Raw genomic sequence first — 15,775 nt, forward strand, 5'->3', positions numbered from 1 at the left:
AAATGCACCTGGCTGAAACAATGCCACCGCAGAACCAAATGAGCACAACATGCTCATAAATGTTCCTCATTCCACTTCTGAACTTCCACATCCGTCGATTGCTCTGATCTCAATGATTAATATTAGTTAAGCACTAGACTCACCAGCATGCAGAGGTAGTCCACGTGTGTCTGAATGTTGTGTCTGTCCTCAGACGGCACTTGAACAAATTCTCTCAGCCTTGCGCTCTCATAACACATCGTGATCTCCACGAAAGGAGCCATCCAGTTCACACAGGTCTCAATGGCCTCCCACTTCAGTCCTGTGTGGAGGACAAACACTTCGTCTGATCTACACTGAGACACATGCTCAAAACTACTACTCTTTATGCTTTGCTCAGTAATATAAACTACATAAATACAATGCAAATTTTGATGCAGTTATTTTTTAAAATGTATGTTTGCCATGAGAATGTGTGCCCTTTATGTGTACAACCAAACGTCCAAGTATCACTAAGTTATGTTACCAGACCTTATTTTACTCATGAACTAAAAAACCCTGTAATAAAAACACACAGGAAAATCCTTATGGAAAGGGTATGACACTGGCTAGTTTGACACTACATTATGCAGTTCTTTTACTGTTGTCTTTAATGTTAAATTGCTTGTTTCATTGCTCTTTTGTTGATTTTAATTGCTTCTATTGTCTTTATTTGTAAGTCGCTTTGGATAAAAGCGCCTGCTAAATGACAATGTAAATAAAAGTGAAAGTGACATGACATACAGCAAAGTATGGTGATCCATACTCAGAATTCGTGCTCTGCATTTAACCCATCCAAAGTGCACACACACAGCAGTGAACACACACCTGGAGCAGTGGGCATTCATTTATGCTGCGGTGCCCGGGGAGCAGTTGGGGGCTCGGTGCCTTGCTCAAGGGCACCTCAGTCATGGTATTGCTAGAACAAGACTCGAACCCACAACCTTAGGGTTAGGAGTCAAACTCTCTAACCACTAGGCCACGACTTCCCCCAAATGTAATGTGTTCCTAAATTAGTTTTCGCTGAGAGCAGAATTTTGCCAACAATACCAAGCCAAGGGCCAATGAACTATATATATAGAATTATAGGTCATATAATTAGAATATCATCAAAAAGTTCACTAATTCCATTCAAAAAGTGAAACTTGTATATTATATTCATTCATTACACACAGACTGATATATTTAAAATGTTTATTTCTTTTAATTTTGATGATTATAACTGACAACTAAGGAAAATCCCAAATTCAGTATCTCAGAAAATTAGAATATTGCTTAAGACCAATACAAAGAAAGGACTTTTAGAAATCTTGGCCAACTGAAAAGTATGAATATGAAAAGTATGAGCATGTACAGCACTCAATACTTAGTTGGGGCTCCTTTTGCCTGAATTACTGCAGCAATGCGGCATGGCATGGAGTCGATCAGTCTGTGGCACTGCTCAGGTGTTATGAGAGCCCAGGTTGCTCTGATAGTGGCCTTCAGCTCTTCTGCATTCTTGGGTCTGGCATATCATATCTTCCTCTTCACAATACCCCACAGATTTTTTTTATGGGGTTAAGGTCAGGCGAGTTTGCTGGCCAATTAAGAACAGGGATACCATGGTCCTTAAACCAGGTACTGGTAGCTTTGGCACTGTGTGCAGGTGCTGGTCATATAATTAGAATATCATCAAAAAGTTGATTTATTTCACTAATTCCATTCAAAAAGTGAAACTTGTATATCATATTCTTTCATTACACACAGACTGATATATTTCAAATGTTTATTTCTTTTAATTTTGATGATTATAACTGACAACTAAGGAAAATCCCAAATTCAGTATCTCAGAAAATTAGAATATTGTGAAAAGGTTCAATATTGAAGACACCAGGTGCCACACTCTAATAAGTTAATTAACTCAAAACACCTGCAAAGGCCTTTAAATGGTCTCTCAGTCTAGTTCTGTAGGCTACACAATCATGGAGAAGTCTGCTGACTTGAAAGTTGTCCAAAAGACGAACACTGACACCTTGCACAAGGAGGACAAGACACAAAGGGGATTGCAAAAGAGACTGGCTGTTCACAGAGCTCTGTGTCCAAGCACATTAATAGAGAGGCGAAGGGAAGGAAAAGATGTGATAGAAAAAAGTGTACAAGCAATAGGGATAACCGCACCCTGGAGAGGATTGTGAAACAAAACCCATTCAAAAATGTGGGGGAGATTCACAAAGTGTGGACTGCAGCTGGAGTCAGTGCTTCAAGAACCACGACGCACAGATGTATGCAAGACATGGGTTTCAGCATTCCTTGTGTCAAGCCACTCTTGAACAACAGACAGCGTCAGAAGCGTCTCGCTTCAAAAAGGACTGGACTTCTGCTGAGTGATCTAAAGTTATGTTCTCTGATGAAAGTAAGTTTTACATTTCCTTTGGAAATCAGGGTCCCAGAGTCTGGAGGAAGAGAGGAGAGGCACACAATCCACGTTGCTTGAGGTCAAGTGTAAAGTTTCCACAATCAGTGATGGTTTGGGGTGCCATGTCATCTGCTGGTGTTGGTCCACTGTGTTTTCTGAGGTCCAAGGTCCAAGCCGTATACCAGGAAGTTTTAGATCACTTCAGGCTTCCTGCTGCTGACCAACTTTATGGAGATGCAGATTTCATTTTCCAACAGGACTTGGCACCTGCACACAGTACCAAAGCTGCCAGTACCTGGTTTAAGGACCATGGTATCCCTGTTCTTAATTGGCCAGCAAACTTGCCTGACCTTAACCCCATAGAAAATCTGTGGGGTATTGTGAAGAGGAAGATATGATATGCCAGACCCAAGAATGCAGAAGAGCTGAAGGCCACTATCAGAGCAACCTGGGCTCTAATAACACCTGAGCAGTGCCACAGACTGATCAACTCCATGCCACGCCGCATTGCTGCAGTAATTCAGGCAAAAGGAGCCCCAACTAAGTATTGAGTGCTGTACATGCTCATACTTTTTCATGTTCATACTTTTCAGTTGGCCAAGATTTCTAAAAATCCTTTCTTTGTATTGGAGCAACATGAGAGTTGTCGATTAACGCGTATACGCGTTTTGGGGTATTTTCTCCTGATAACCCCGAAAAGAACTTAAATTACACTTTCAGTTTTGATCGTACAGATAAGTGCAATACATCAATCGAATCTGTAAAGGGTCTACTTTTTTTTGTATACAGACATAATAACAACAAAACTTTGTGCACTTATAAAATAAAGATAACAAACAAGGAGTGCTGTCTGCAGCCTTTGTCTGCGCTGATCTTCAGATACAAATGCGTCATTAAAATGACCTGTAACTCAGTGAATACTCAACGAAGAGACATGAGAGAGATATCTATATAAAGCCTGACATGTCTACTTTTAAACTAAACAAGTGCTGCTGAAAACAAATATTCTGTGATAAAGTAATCCATATGAAAAAACAACGCGATGTCCGTTTTTCACGTCTCACTTCATTATCTTCTAATGCGACCACGCCCCCGCGCCGAGCGGTTTTTGAGATTCAAATGTTTCACTGAAGCGCGCGGCTTTTGAATACGCCCACACAACAGAAGACAACGCAGCGAGACTGTTCTTCAAGTTTTTATTATTTTACTGTTTGCTTCGCGATGGGAGGAATAAGACATAAATTCACCCCAAAAAGATGTGATGTGGTTGAGGATTTGATATTTGGATTTCCTCAGAAAAAAGAATGAAGCACTTTATTCAGCAGAGATCATAAACATGAGTAAGTCTCTTTTTATTGATTTATATACTTGTACTAGTTTTCACATAACGTGTAAACATTTTACTAGTTAGACTTTTTCCAAATACTTTTTCCAAACTATAATTCCTGACTAAATGTATAATCAAGTGAAATATTATGAAGTTTCAATAACAATATACACTACTATACCATTCAAAAGCTTGATGTAAATAATATAAATGTACCAATAAATGTAACTGTAACAAATGTAACAATCATTGCTGTTCTTTCAATTTATCCCCCCTAAAAAACCTAAAAAAAAAATATTCTCAGCTCTTTTCAACATTAATAATAATAATAATCATAATAATAATAATAATAATGATAATAATGATAATAATAACAATAAAATGTTTTTTTTGTAGAAAATAAGATTGTTAAAAGGATTTCTGAAGGATTGTGTGACTGGAGTAATGATGCAAAAAATTCAGTTTGAAAGTCAGCTTTGATTTTTCCTAATAAACTGTTTTTAACTGCACTCACAAGTGAATATTAAATTATGTTGTGGGATAATTAAATATATTCTAAATAAACTACAAACATAAAATTATATAGATTTATTTTGTCCTCACATTCCTTCTTGTAACTCATCCCTCTCAGTGACACAGCTGACTGAATGGCTCATTATGCAGCTCATTATGCAGGCCTTTGTCTTCTCAGGTGTGAATTCATGATAGTTGACGCCTACTCACATATGACTTTTTACCAACAAAAAGTGTCTTAGAAAATTTAAATCAATATATTGTTTTCTGTAAGTGAGTAAACAAGATGATTTTCACATCATTTAGAAAAAAAAAAATCTAGGCTACAAGCTCCAGTTCTCAAAATATCTGGGAACCAATTTTCTGTATGTGTTTTATTGCCTTATTCAAGTGATTTAACATTTTTAGTTTTTCACTAACCACGCATAACATTTTTTTTCTCAAAAACACAATCATGTACATACATGCTGCTCACATATTATTATAGCCTAGTTTGTGCTGATTACAGTGAGATTAGACTTCAGCCATTTAGATATTTATAAGAAACTGAAAAAAAGCACAAATGTCAGGGCATGACAAAACTTCTCCAGGCCCCAAAAATACCCTTAGACTCCAGAGGGTTAAGTAATATTAAAATTTTTCTGAGATACTGAATTTGGGATGATTCCTTAGTTGTCAGTTATAATCATCAAAATTAAAAGAAATAAACATTTTAAATATATCAGTCTGTGTGTAATGAATGAATATAATATACAAGTTTCACTTTTTGAATGGAATTAGTGAAATAAATCAACTTTTTGATGATATTCTAATTATATGACCAGCACCTGTACACTGTACACAAAGCATTGCAAATCATTTGAACGTTGTGTCAGTATGTTATTAATAGAATGAGTCAGCAGTTTACTGTCGAAGATTTGTCATGTCGCGCTGCATCCAGTGTTATAATGATTATAATGGGTTCTATTGTGTTTTATTTCGTCACGCCGCTCGCGTCCAGTGTGTAGACACAATGTAAGTTAATGTAGCTTTTTGATGCTGCATTTGAATTTTCATGGCACATTATTTGAAATTAGCGCGGGCCAAATTTTTTCTCTCTCGGGCCGCCTATTGAGGAACCCTGGTTTACACCCTGCACACAATGTGGGCACATGCATATTTAGCTGCTTCAAATTGGTTTAGATGATCAAAAAAATTACACTAGCTAACAGCTTTAGAAACATGAGGAGGTTATATAACAGTAGACCTTGCTAATTAAAATCTTACCCGATACTTTTTGGACGACATCAGTTGACATAAAGTGGCTAAAAGCAGCCGCTGCTAAGACTCCATATTTAAAGTCCAAAGAGTTGATATCAAGGATGCACAAATCTAAAAGCTAAAACAAACACAAAAAAGCATATTAAAATTTTCAAGATTTTATAATGTAATAGTTTATAATGGTGTGGGAAAAGTGTGTGTACCTGTGTGATCTGAATGTAGGTTTCCTGAGAAAACTGAGGCTCTAATAGATTGGTAACGTCATAGAGCGATGCGATCTGAATGTAGAGTTTTATCCACGAGAGCACAGTCTCCGGACAAAGATCCCAGTTCAGCGCCTGTTGAGTACATAAAGACATGTTTAAACAACACACATATCCACAACAAAAAGGTAAATACTTTCTCATTTTTTTTTTTTTTTATGCTCCCAGTTTTCAGCTTTCTATACTGAGTAAAAGTAGGGGACATTCGTGCAAGTAAATAATTGTTTGAAAAAAAATATATATATATATAAATAAAAAAAAAAGTATGTAATCTGAATGAGATTTGCCAAAAAATTATAAAAATAAAGATGTATAAAATGCAACAGACAAATAAAAAAAATCTGAAGCCCAATTTTATCCATTTCAGTGTAATCACATGCTAAATTGTATATATTGTTTTCAACATATGTTGCTTTTTTATCTATTTATCAATGTTTTGACATTTTATTGATGAAACTGATTCATGAATTTCTGTAATGATTTTTGCACCCTCTCTCTCTCCCGTCAGCAGAACCAGAAATGATTTCTCTGTCCACACCTTCAACATGATCAGCTCCATCTGCAGGATCTCCTCCTCCAGACACGCTCCGTCAGACACAAAAGCCAACTCAGTGATTTTTGGAGGATATATTTCCTATAAGAACAAGGAACATGCAGTGTTTTGCAGTGATTTATTTCGTATGCAGACAGTGACTCAAGTGTAGATTAAAAAAAATTAGACCTATTTATTTTTGACACACTATGCATTGGTTAACATCACAACTTGTACATTAATCAGGCATGAGATTAAAAAAAGTAAATACATTGTTTTAAGTATATATATAAAAAAATCTCATCCCTGGTTAATACTGAATTCAGCTGCCATACAGTTACAGGTGTTTTGACCTTTGAGCACAGCTCACCTAATTAGCCTTATGATATGATATAATATAATGTTTTTGTTTTTTCTCTAGTGTTCAACGTGAAGCTGTTTTTGCACTGATGTCAGACTGCTTATGTGTTACAAATAATTTAATGTTGACCAGATGTAATACAATTTCAAGTGTAATGTGATGTTCATCGTTTATATCGAGCAGACAGTTTTTAAACACTTGTATACCTCTATTTTGGAGGAGATGAACAGAGCCGTGATTCCTATGAGCTGCAGTTGATCCTTCTGCACGTCACTCTGGGACAACATGTACCTGTCAAAGAAGTCCTGAGCCAGGTAGAAGGTCTGTCTGTGAAGTGTGTACGATTCACATACCTAAAGAGAGAGAAAAGACAAAGAATTTAAATATATTTTTCCACAACCAGTTATCGACTCTAGTTGACTAGTCAATTAGTGAATCATCTTGTGATGCTTTTAGTTTTTTTTGCTTTAACGAGCGATTAGTCTAGGTGGTTGACCTCATTGCTATAGATTAGGTATCTTTTTATGAGCATGCTCTTTAAAATCGCCCAAAGTTGGTTAGTAGAGAAGCGTAGCAGGCAGACAGTGGGAAAGAGAAATGTATAACTATTTTAAGACACACTTAGACATTAATAACTTAATCGTGAATATGCATTGCAGTACATCCACCCAATAATCTTGAATATGGCTGTTAGAATAATTCAAGCCCAGGATGTTTGTGTCTGTGAAGTCAGGGCCACTTTTACCTCTAATACACATCTGTATAATTTGCTTAACAGGCACGCGTGCTTCCCACATCTATTCATTAGTGACTATTTTGTTTTTGGTCTCATCTGCCAGTTTATGAACTGAATAGAAATGTGGTGAACTATATTCAAGTATCCTAGGAACTACTGTCTGAACGAATATGTTCACATGCTCCTCCCCTTCTATGTTGCATGAAAAATTATAATATGTAATGTAATAATTAGGGGTGTGCCCGAAGCAGACTACCATCGGAATGGCACGGATAATGGCTTCAAAAACGAATAACAGACAAGGAATAATTCTGCATGAATATTCGGCTGAGGCTGGCACAGTCTGGTGTTTGCTAGATAACAGCTGAGCCAGGTGATCAGCGCAATAGTATACACAGACCTCTAAAGACATGCAATAGTGTGAAGTGAAGTGAATGAATGTAAACTTTATGAATGAAAAGAGTTCAAATCAAACGCCACATTGCTGTTGCCTCTCCGTGCATCTCTCAGAAATCAGAGCTTTGCAAGAGTAATATCACCTATAATAATACATCATATGCGTTCTATTATATATTTAAAAGGCAATGATTTAAACCTTAGGCTACGATATGAAATGAATGAATGGAATAAGCACAGCGCACTCACCAATCAAACAGCTGCGTTGCGTGTCTCAGTCTCTCAACAACCAAACCAGTTCTCTCTCAAGAGTAGACTAATAATCAGCTTAGATACAGATACATTTTCTATTTGGCCTACATGTTTGCATCTTTATTTTTTGCTGGTTTGTGTGGCACATGCACATTTGTTTAGTTAAGTTCACAAAAAGACTTGCTTAAAGAGGTCTGCGTAATGAAAATGGGCGCACTGAATTAATTCAGTCGTGTTCAAATGATCACTAAACGTTTGTCATGACATCTCTCTGCTTGCACGATAAATATTATTTTAGAAATTAATAATTATTTTAGTTTAACACAACATACTTGTTCAGTGATAACTATGAAAAAAGATAAGATAGTCATAACGGTCTTATCAAGTAACTGTACGACGTTGTATCCGAATGTGAAAATTTTTGCGATTGTAACGGATACAAATACAGATACAAATACTGGCTGTTACATGAAAATTTAAATATGTAATGTCATAATTATAAAGTTTTGACAATTTACATATGTAATTGTTGCATAAGTCTATGAATTATATATATATACACATTTATTGATAAGAACTATTCATGTCTTTTCATTTACAGTAGCATGAACCACGAGCAGTCGAGTAACTCAAGTATTTTTTAAATAAGAAATATTTATTACTTATATTAGCGCTTTATCATTATCATATCATACAAATATATATATATAAAATAGGCTATATTACATATTCTAATATTATATAATGTTGTGCGCTATCTGTAATGCCTACTGAAGGCTCGTCAGTAGATCATGCGCTGATCATGCATGCACTGATAGCGCTGAAGTGAACTAACCCTGGAACATAACCTGCTTTTATTCACAATAGAATATAGATAACATATCAAATGTTGAAAGTGAGACATTTTGAAATGTCATGCCAAATATTGGCTCATTTTGGATTTCATGAGAGCTACACATTCCAAAAAAGTTGGGACAGGTAGCAATAAGAGGCCGGAAAAGTTAAATGTACATATAAGGAACAGCTAGAGGACCAATTTGCAACTTATTAGGTCAATTGGCAACATGCTTGGGTATAAAAAGAGCCTCTCAGAGCGGCAGTGTCTCTCAGAAGTCAAGATGGGCAGAGGATCACCAATTCCCCCAATGTTGCGGCGAAAAATAGTGGAGCAATATCAGAAAGGAGTTTCTCAGAGAAAAATTGCAAAGAGTTTGAAGTTATCATCATCTACAGTGCATAATATCATCCAAAGATTCAGAGAATCTGGAACAATCTCTGTGCGTAAGGGTCAAGGCCGGAAAAACATACTGGATGCCTGTGATCTTCGGGCCCTTAGACGGCACTGCATCACATACAGGAATGCTACTGTAATGGAAATCACAACATGGGCTCCGAAATACTTCCAGAAAACATTGTCGTTGAACACAATCCACCGTGCCATTCGCCGTTGCTGGCTAAAACTCTATAAGTCAAAAAAGAAGCCATATCTAAACATGATCCAGAAGCGCAGGCGTTTTCTCTGGGCCAGGGCTCATTTAAAATGGACTGTGGCAACGTGGAAAACTGTTCTGTGGTCAGACGAATCAAAATTTGAAGTTCTTTTTGGAAAACTGGGACGCCATGTCATTCGGACTAAAGAGGGCAAGGACAACCCAAGTTGTTATCAGCGCTCAGTTCAGAAGCCTGCATCTCTGATGGTATGGGGTTGCATGAGTGAGTGTGGCATGGGCAGCTTACACATCTGGAAAGGCACCATCAATGCTGAAAGGTGTATCCAAGTTCTAGAACAACATATGTTCCCATCCAGACGTCGTCTCTTTCAGGGAAGACCTTGCATTTTCCAACATGACAATGCCAGACCACATACTGCATCAATTACAACATCATGGCTGCGTAGAAGAAGGATCCGGATACTGAAATGGCCAGCCTGAAGTCCAGATCTTTCACCCATAGAAAACATTTGGTGCATCATAAAGTGGAAGATGAGAAAAAGAAGACCTAAGACAGTTGAGCAACTAGAAGCCTGTATTAGACAAGAATGGGACAACATTCCTATTCCTAAACTTGAGCAACTTGTCTCCTCAGTCCCCAGACGTTTGCAGACTGTTATAAACAGAAGAGGGGATGCCACACAGTGGTAAACATGGCCTTGCCCCAACTTTTTTGAGATGTGTTGATGCCATCAACTTATTTTTCCTTAAAATTATACATTTTCTCAGTTTAAACATTTGATATGTCATCTATGTTGTATTCTGAATAAAAAACTTCCACATCATTGCATTCTGTTTTTATTCACAATTTGTACAGTATCCCAACTTTTTTGGAATCGGGTTTGTATTATATAGGTACAGTGTATTTATTGTGTTCATATTGTATTGCAAAACACTTCTGCTGCTATTGAGGTGGGATATACTGTATAAGAGTAGGGACAGGTTTGGTGGTATGGGTAGGTTTAACGGTGGGTAAAGGTGTAATTATACATGTACATTACAGAAATTAATTACAGTTGTTATATCATGCAGGTCTTTATATATATATATATATATATATTACAATGTAAAAACATGTATGTACACAATAAGTGCACTGTATCAATGGATTCATTTAAATGTAAGTGCATAGTAGTTAAGGCCACCTAATATATAAAGCGGACTAAACAAAGTTATTATCACTGTCTATAACTAACTCTCACATCAACAATGTTGTTAAGGCAATCTATACAGTGAAACATTATAAAGGGAATCTAGTGTGAAGAGCAGATTGTGTGACAGTACCTCCATGAGCCAGTCGAGCAGCATGGATCTCATTTTGGGCCGCAGTGACGGGTGTCTGTCTAAACTGCTCTTGCTGTGTTTGTATTTTCTCTCTTTACTCAGCATTTTCCTCCAAACGTCCTCTGAGCTGCCCCACTTCCCCAAAACAAAACAGAACAGAAATATAGACTTCAGACAATGTATCAGTAAAAAACAGGATACAGAAAAATATATGACTGTAATCATCCTCATACCCTCAATGAAAGACTTGGAGGGACAAGAAAGACTTGGAGGGACAAGAAAGCCATATCCACTTAGGATGCTTCAAGGGTGAGTAAAACACAGGCTAATTTTAATTTTTGGGTGAACTAACCCTTTAACATTTATATATATATATATATATATATACACACACACACACGCATGCATATACATAAATACATACATATATACAGTATGTATGTATGTGTATATATATATATATATATATATATATATATATATATATTAGGGCTGGGAAAGTTAACGCGTTATTGTCATGTAAATGCATTAATTGATTAACGCCGACAATTATTTTATCATGCGTTTAACACAGTTTTTATTATTATGAAAGTCTGTTGCTCACCCGCTCTGAATACACAAACAGACAATTCATGGGTCACAGGAAGGTGGGATGTTGATCAGTACTGGCTTGGGATGGGCGTCATCATGTGTCTCAACCAATGAGAGCATTTGAGACTGCAGCAGCGCTCACAGCTTCATAAGTGGTAAATAGGAAGTTTACGATAGCACGTGAAGATGGCAGAGAGGCACTCTCGCTCAGCACAGTGAAGTGCAAAGTTTTGTTAATTTTGTGGTTTATTATTTTGAGTCTTTGGGACACAAACACGTCCCTCTCAAAATATATTGCTTTACAGATCTGTCCCTCTTACCGCTCAGAGCGGCACACTAGTCAAAGAAACTGGACTTTGGGGGTCAAACGCGCTCGGACACGGTTAAGATAGCCTAGTGTGATATTAGACTCTTGCATCCCGCACACACGATTCTCTACCCGCCCATCAAGTGTTGTCCCGCGCCGCACTCTGATGCGTTGCGGTTTCTACACGGAAGGTGCCTGTTGAAATGTAATGATCGAGGCTCTGGACTCTGAGCATAACTTGTTTTTCTTTATACTATGGGGCCGTTGAATGCTTGAATCTGATTGGCTGACAAACGTTCTGAGCGTGCAATTATTTTTAGGGAAATGCACGGCAAACGTAGTTTCAGACAGCTCTCTCGACCACATTACAGTTCCATATCACTTCACATAGTAAAACTGTAATAACGGAAATTATAGGACTAACAAAAACAACAACATGACAGACGATTTTCCAAAAGTAAATACTAGGGGTATGACGAGACACTTATCCCACAAGACGAGACGAGACACGAGACTGGGTTCACGAGAACGAGATGAGACAAGATTTTTTTACTTTTTTTTAAAGAAATCCTCAATTACTAAATATATAGGGGAAAGTAGTCTTAAATTCAACTGAAAACACAAAATGCAAAAAAAATATGAAATCAACTTTATGAAGTTGATTAATGAAATTAAACTTCTATTTTATATCTACATAATATAATATATCTATTATATGCAGCAATAAACAACATGTAAACTAGAGCTGCACCATTCTGGATAAATTGAGAATCATGTTTTTATATATATATAAATTAGAGATCACGATTATCTCACAATTCTGAAGAAAAAATAGTAATAAAATAATTTACTAGTGGTTTTGACAAAATGTTCATTGCCTCAATTCATAAAGACTTGTTTCACTATTGGAATCTCCTGAATGAATGATTCAATGACAAATACAGGCATTTCTCTATTACATTTACATTTAGTCATTTAGCAGACACTTTTATCCAAAGCGACCTACAAATGAGGTCAATGGAAGCAATCAAAACTAACAAAAGAGCAATGATATACAAGCGCTGTGACAAGTCTCAGTTAGCTTAATGCAGTACATGTAGCAAGGATTTAAAAAAATATATAATAAATAAAAAGAAAACAGAATACAAAAAGAATAGAGAGCTAGTCTTAGTATTTTTTTTGTAGGAAAACAAGACAGTTAGTAAATGAATAAAGTGCAAGTCTAAAAGGGACACGTTTTTTAATAGAATTAGAATAGAATAGAATAGAATAGAATAGAATAGAGAGTGCTAAAATTAGAGGGTCAAATAAAGATGGAAGAGCTGTGTTTTAGCCGATTCTATTACGATCTCAAATGCTTAAAAACTCCTTGTGCGTCAGTCACTACTAGAGGTGGCACAAAACTTTGTATAATGCTCCGCAATTTTTAGTGGCACATGCCACAGTCCACTGAAAATCAGATGTTCCTCTGAGCATAGCAGCATGTGCCTTCTGTGCGTACGATGCCATGTAATGCTACTTCTGCCTCTCTGTCAGTTTGCAGTTGTTCTGTGATGAATTTCACACACAATGTGGTCACAATGTAATTTCACTACAGGAACACACCTGAGTGTTGGCAGTGGAGATGACTGTGCATCTGGAGTTTGATCAGACGAGTCAGACACAACTTCATTCACGCTGCTCAGATTAATCTGCCTCCTAACATTCTGAACAGACAACACATTTACATAAATATCAAAATATAAAGATGAAACCATGTACTACACATTAGACAAATGCACAATTTATTCATAACATCACTGATCTTACCTACAGACTACCTACAGTGTCTTAACAAGTACGTAACTGTAATTTGCACCTAAATAAGTCTGAGTGTCATTGCATTAGATACAAAAGTTGTGTCTGAAAAATAAGCACTTGTCAAACAAAATGTTTGTTAAATCTGAAATGATAAAATAGACGTAATGTTGAAAATGAAAAATGTTGAAACTGTATGTTGTTGTTGTGATGATCTTCATCTGTGGTTCCTCTGCTACAACTTGTGAACTTAAGGAGAACCAACGTAATACATCCAATAAAAATCACAGAAACACCATGCTCAGAAAAGTGAAATTATTTATGAGGAAAGTTCCTGTTGCATTTTGTCTGCAGATGACACTTGCTTATTGTTTTGTATATAATGCAATAGCATTCTGACATTTTTAATTGTGACTCATATTTTCAAATACTTTTTGAGGCCACTGTACATGTATTTTATTTATATGAAATACCTGAGAGTGATTTAACTTTTTTATTGATTTTCTCCTCTTGTTGCACTGCAAAAAAAAAAAAAAAATTAATAAATAATAATAATAATAGTCAAACATTACAACTGAATGACAAACATGCACAAACAGTAACACATACACACTGACCAAATACGAAATAAACAAAAAAAACATATACTGTACTTACCTCTTTCTTTACTCTTGCTATCTTGTGTGTGTTTCCATTCACAGATCTAGCTTGCCGGCATCCACTAAAAGACACAGGGAGAGAAGAAAATTGGTCAGGTTATGCTACCAAATGTTCCCACAAACATGATAAACCTGGAATTACCAATATTACGGGAAGTAGCCAATGGTCATAATAGCTTAATAAACATACACAATAATATCGCAAAGAAAAGGTAAAACTGGTAATATGAATGGTTTGTGTCAGGGTTATGCTTGTGTCTCTGGGAATAGAAAATATTATGATCTCTATGATGAGTATAAAAACAGTAAAAAGCTATGGAAGTCTGCTATGACAGCAAACACAACTGTAGTTACACTAAAATCACAGTAATAACACTGTTCTTACCTTCTTCTGGCCATTATCTTCGTATGCAAGTAAGATGCAAGTTCTTATGTCTCTTGCCTTCTTCAGAAGCAGATGGCCTATCATGGAAATATCATGCTGCATTATTTGATTTCATGATAAATCTGTTTCCGGGAAAATAATACAGCAAATGCACCGCCAGTGTTCGACAACAAAAATAACTTGCATCACGCTCAGGTCTAAAGTCATATATAGTCACTTTACTAACAACCATAAACATTTAATCGCAGTTGGATGTGTTTTATCTATCAATACTACTGCGCGATAAATTACTATCTGGCTGCATGGGACGTGCGAGTTTAGTAAATATCTAATGAATTATAAATGCATGACACATAAGTTTATAATTCTGAATGACAAAGTCATGTTCATATTTTATATGAGGTTATTTCTTAATTCAAAACTGTCCTCCACAACTTTAGCCTGTTAGCATTGCCCATACAAGACATAATTTAGCTAAATATTATGTAAAGCTAACAGTAAATTAAATTATAATGTTAGAACTAAACAAAGCTGGAGTGCAATTGTATAAATAAAAAATAAGTACTAAAGTCGGTGTATTCGAGAGCTGCTGCACGACCACAAAATGCATGCACTGTATATTTAAATACAAATAATGAGTTTGTAAAAATGACATCGCACTTCTTACCGGAGCAAGTTAGTTTTCTGAGTCTCGCGCCGGCGCCAAGGCTCGTGAGCGCGCGCGCATGCGCTCGTGCGTGTGATCCTCGCGCACTTCTGTGCTCCACTTTTCCTGTTTGACTACATTTGTTATTTTGGGCCGTTTTTTCATAGGAACAAGCACACGTCACTTATTTGCATATTCATAGCTATAATTAAATATCTATGAATATTTAGCTTCAATATTTGAAACATCCATTTTAAAGAATTGTTTAGTCTTTCGATTTCCAGCCATCCCATACGGAAAGGTAATATATTCACATATATGTGAAGCACTGTTAAATATATTGAAATATATTTTGAAAATCTATTTTAAAAATACATATGTTACGTGTGTGTGTTACATTATATTCATGCCTCAAATAACTTTTAATCAATGTGTTTTTGCAGTGCAGCAATGCATTTTGTTTCTAGACTATGTTTACCGTTTTGAAAGCTATTATTATATTATATTATATTATATTATATTATATTATATTATATTATATAGATCCTATATTCTAATTCTAT

The 15,775-nt window shown here is 36.2% G+C and overlaps 1 protein-coding gene across 2 annotated transcripts in view; it reads right to left on the bottom strand.

Annotated features, from left to right (window-relative positions):
* The window catches only part of LOC109111406 (G1/S-specific cyclin-E2-like), a 16,371-nt gene extending 1,030 nt beyond the window's left edge, over positions 1-15,341 (bottom strand). Inside the window, exons 1-11 of one of the 2 annotated variants that reach the window (XM_042744889.1) lie at positions 15,234-15,341; positions 14,567-14,643; positions 14,180-14,243; positions 13,996-14,040; positions 13,329-13,431; positions 10,828-10,962; positions 6,876-7,022; positions 6,315-6,410; positions 5,717-5,851; positions 5,520-5,631; positions 144-301 (exon numbers count right to left, since the gene is read on the bottom strand). In XM_042744889.1, coding sequence (XP_042600823.1) covers positions 144-301; positions 5,520-5,631; positions 5,717-5,851; positions 6,315-6,410; positions 6,876-7,022; positions 10,828-10,962; positions 13,329-13,397 — 852 coding nt within the window. In that variant the 5' untranslated portion in view covers positions 13,398-13,431; positions 13,996-14,040; positions 14,180-14,243; positions 14,567-14,643; positions 15,234-15,341. The remainder of the gene's footprint in view (positions 1-143; positions 302-5,519; positions 5,632-5,716; positions 5,852-6,314; positions 6,411-6,875; positions 7,023-10,827; positions 10,963-13,328; positions 13,432-13,995; positions 14,041-14,179; positions 14,244-14,566; positions 14,644-15,233) is intronic. The other variant, XM_042744890.1, reaches the window with a different exon arrangement.
* Positions 15,342-15,775: the final 434 nt, after the last annotated feature.

Source organism: Cyprinus carpio, chromosome B19 (genome assembly GCF_018340385.1).
Source record: "Cyprinus carpio isolate SPL01 chromosome B19, ASM1834038v1, whole genome shotgun sequence".
In the NCBI taxonomy this organism is placed as follows: domain Eukaryota; kingdom Metazoa; phylum Chordata; class Actinopteri; order Cypriniformes; family Cyprinidae; genus Cyprinus; species Cyprinus carpio.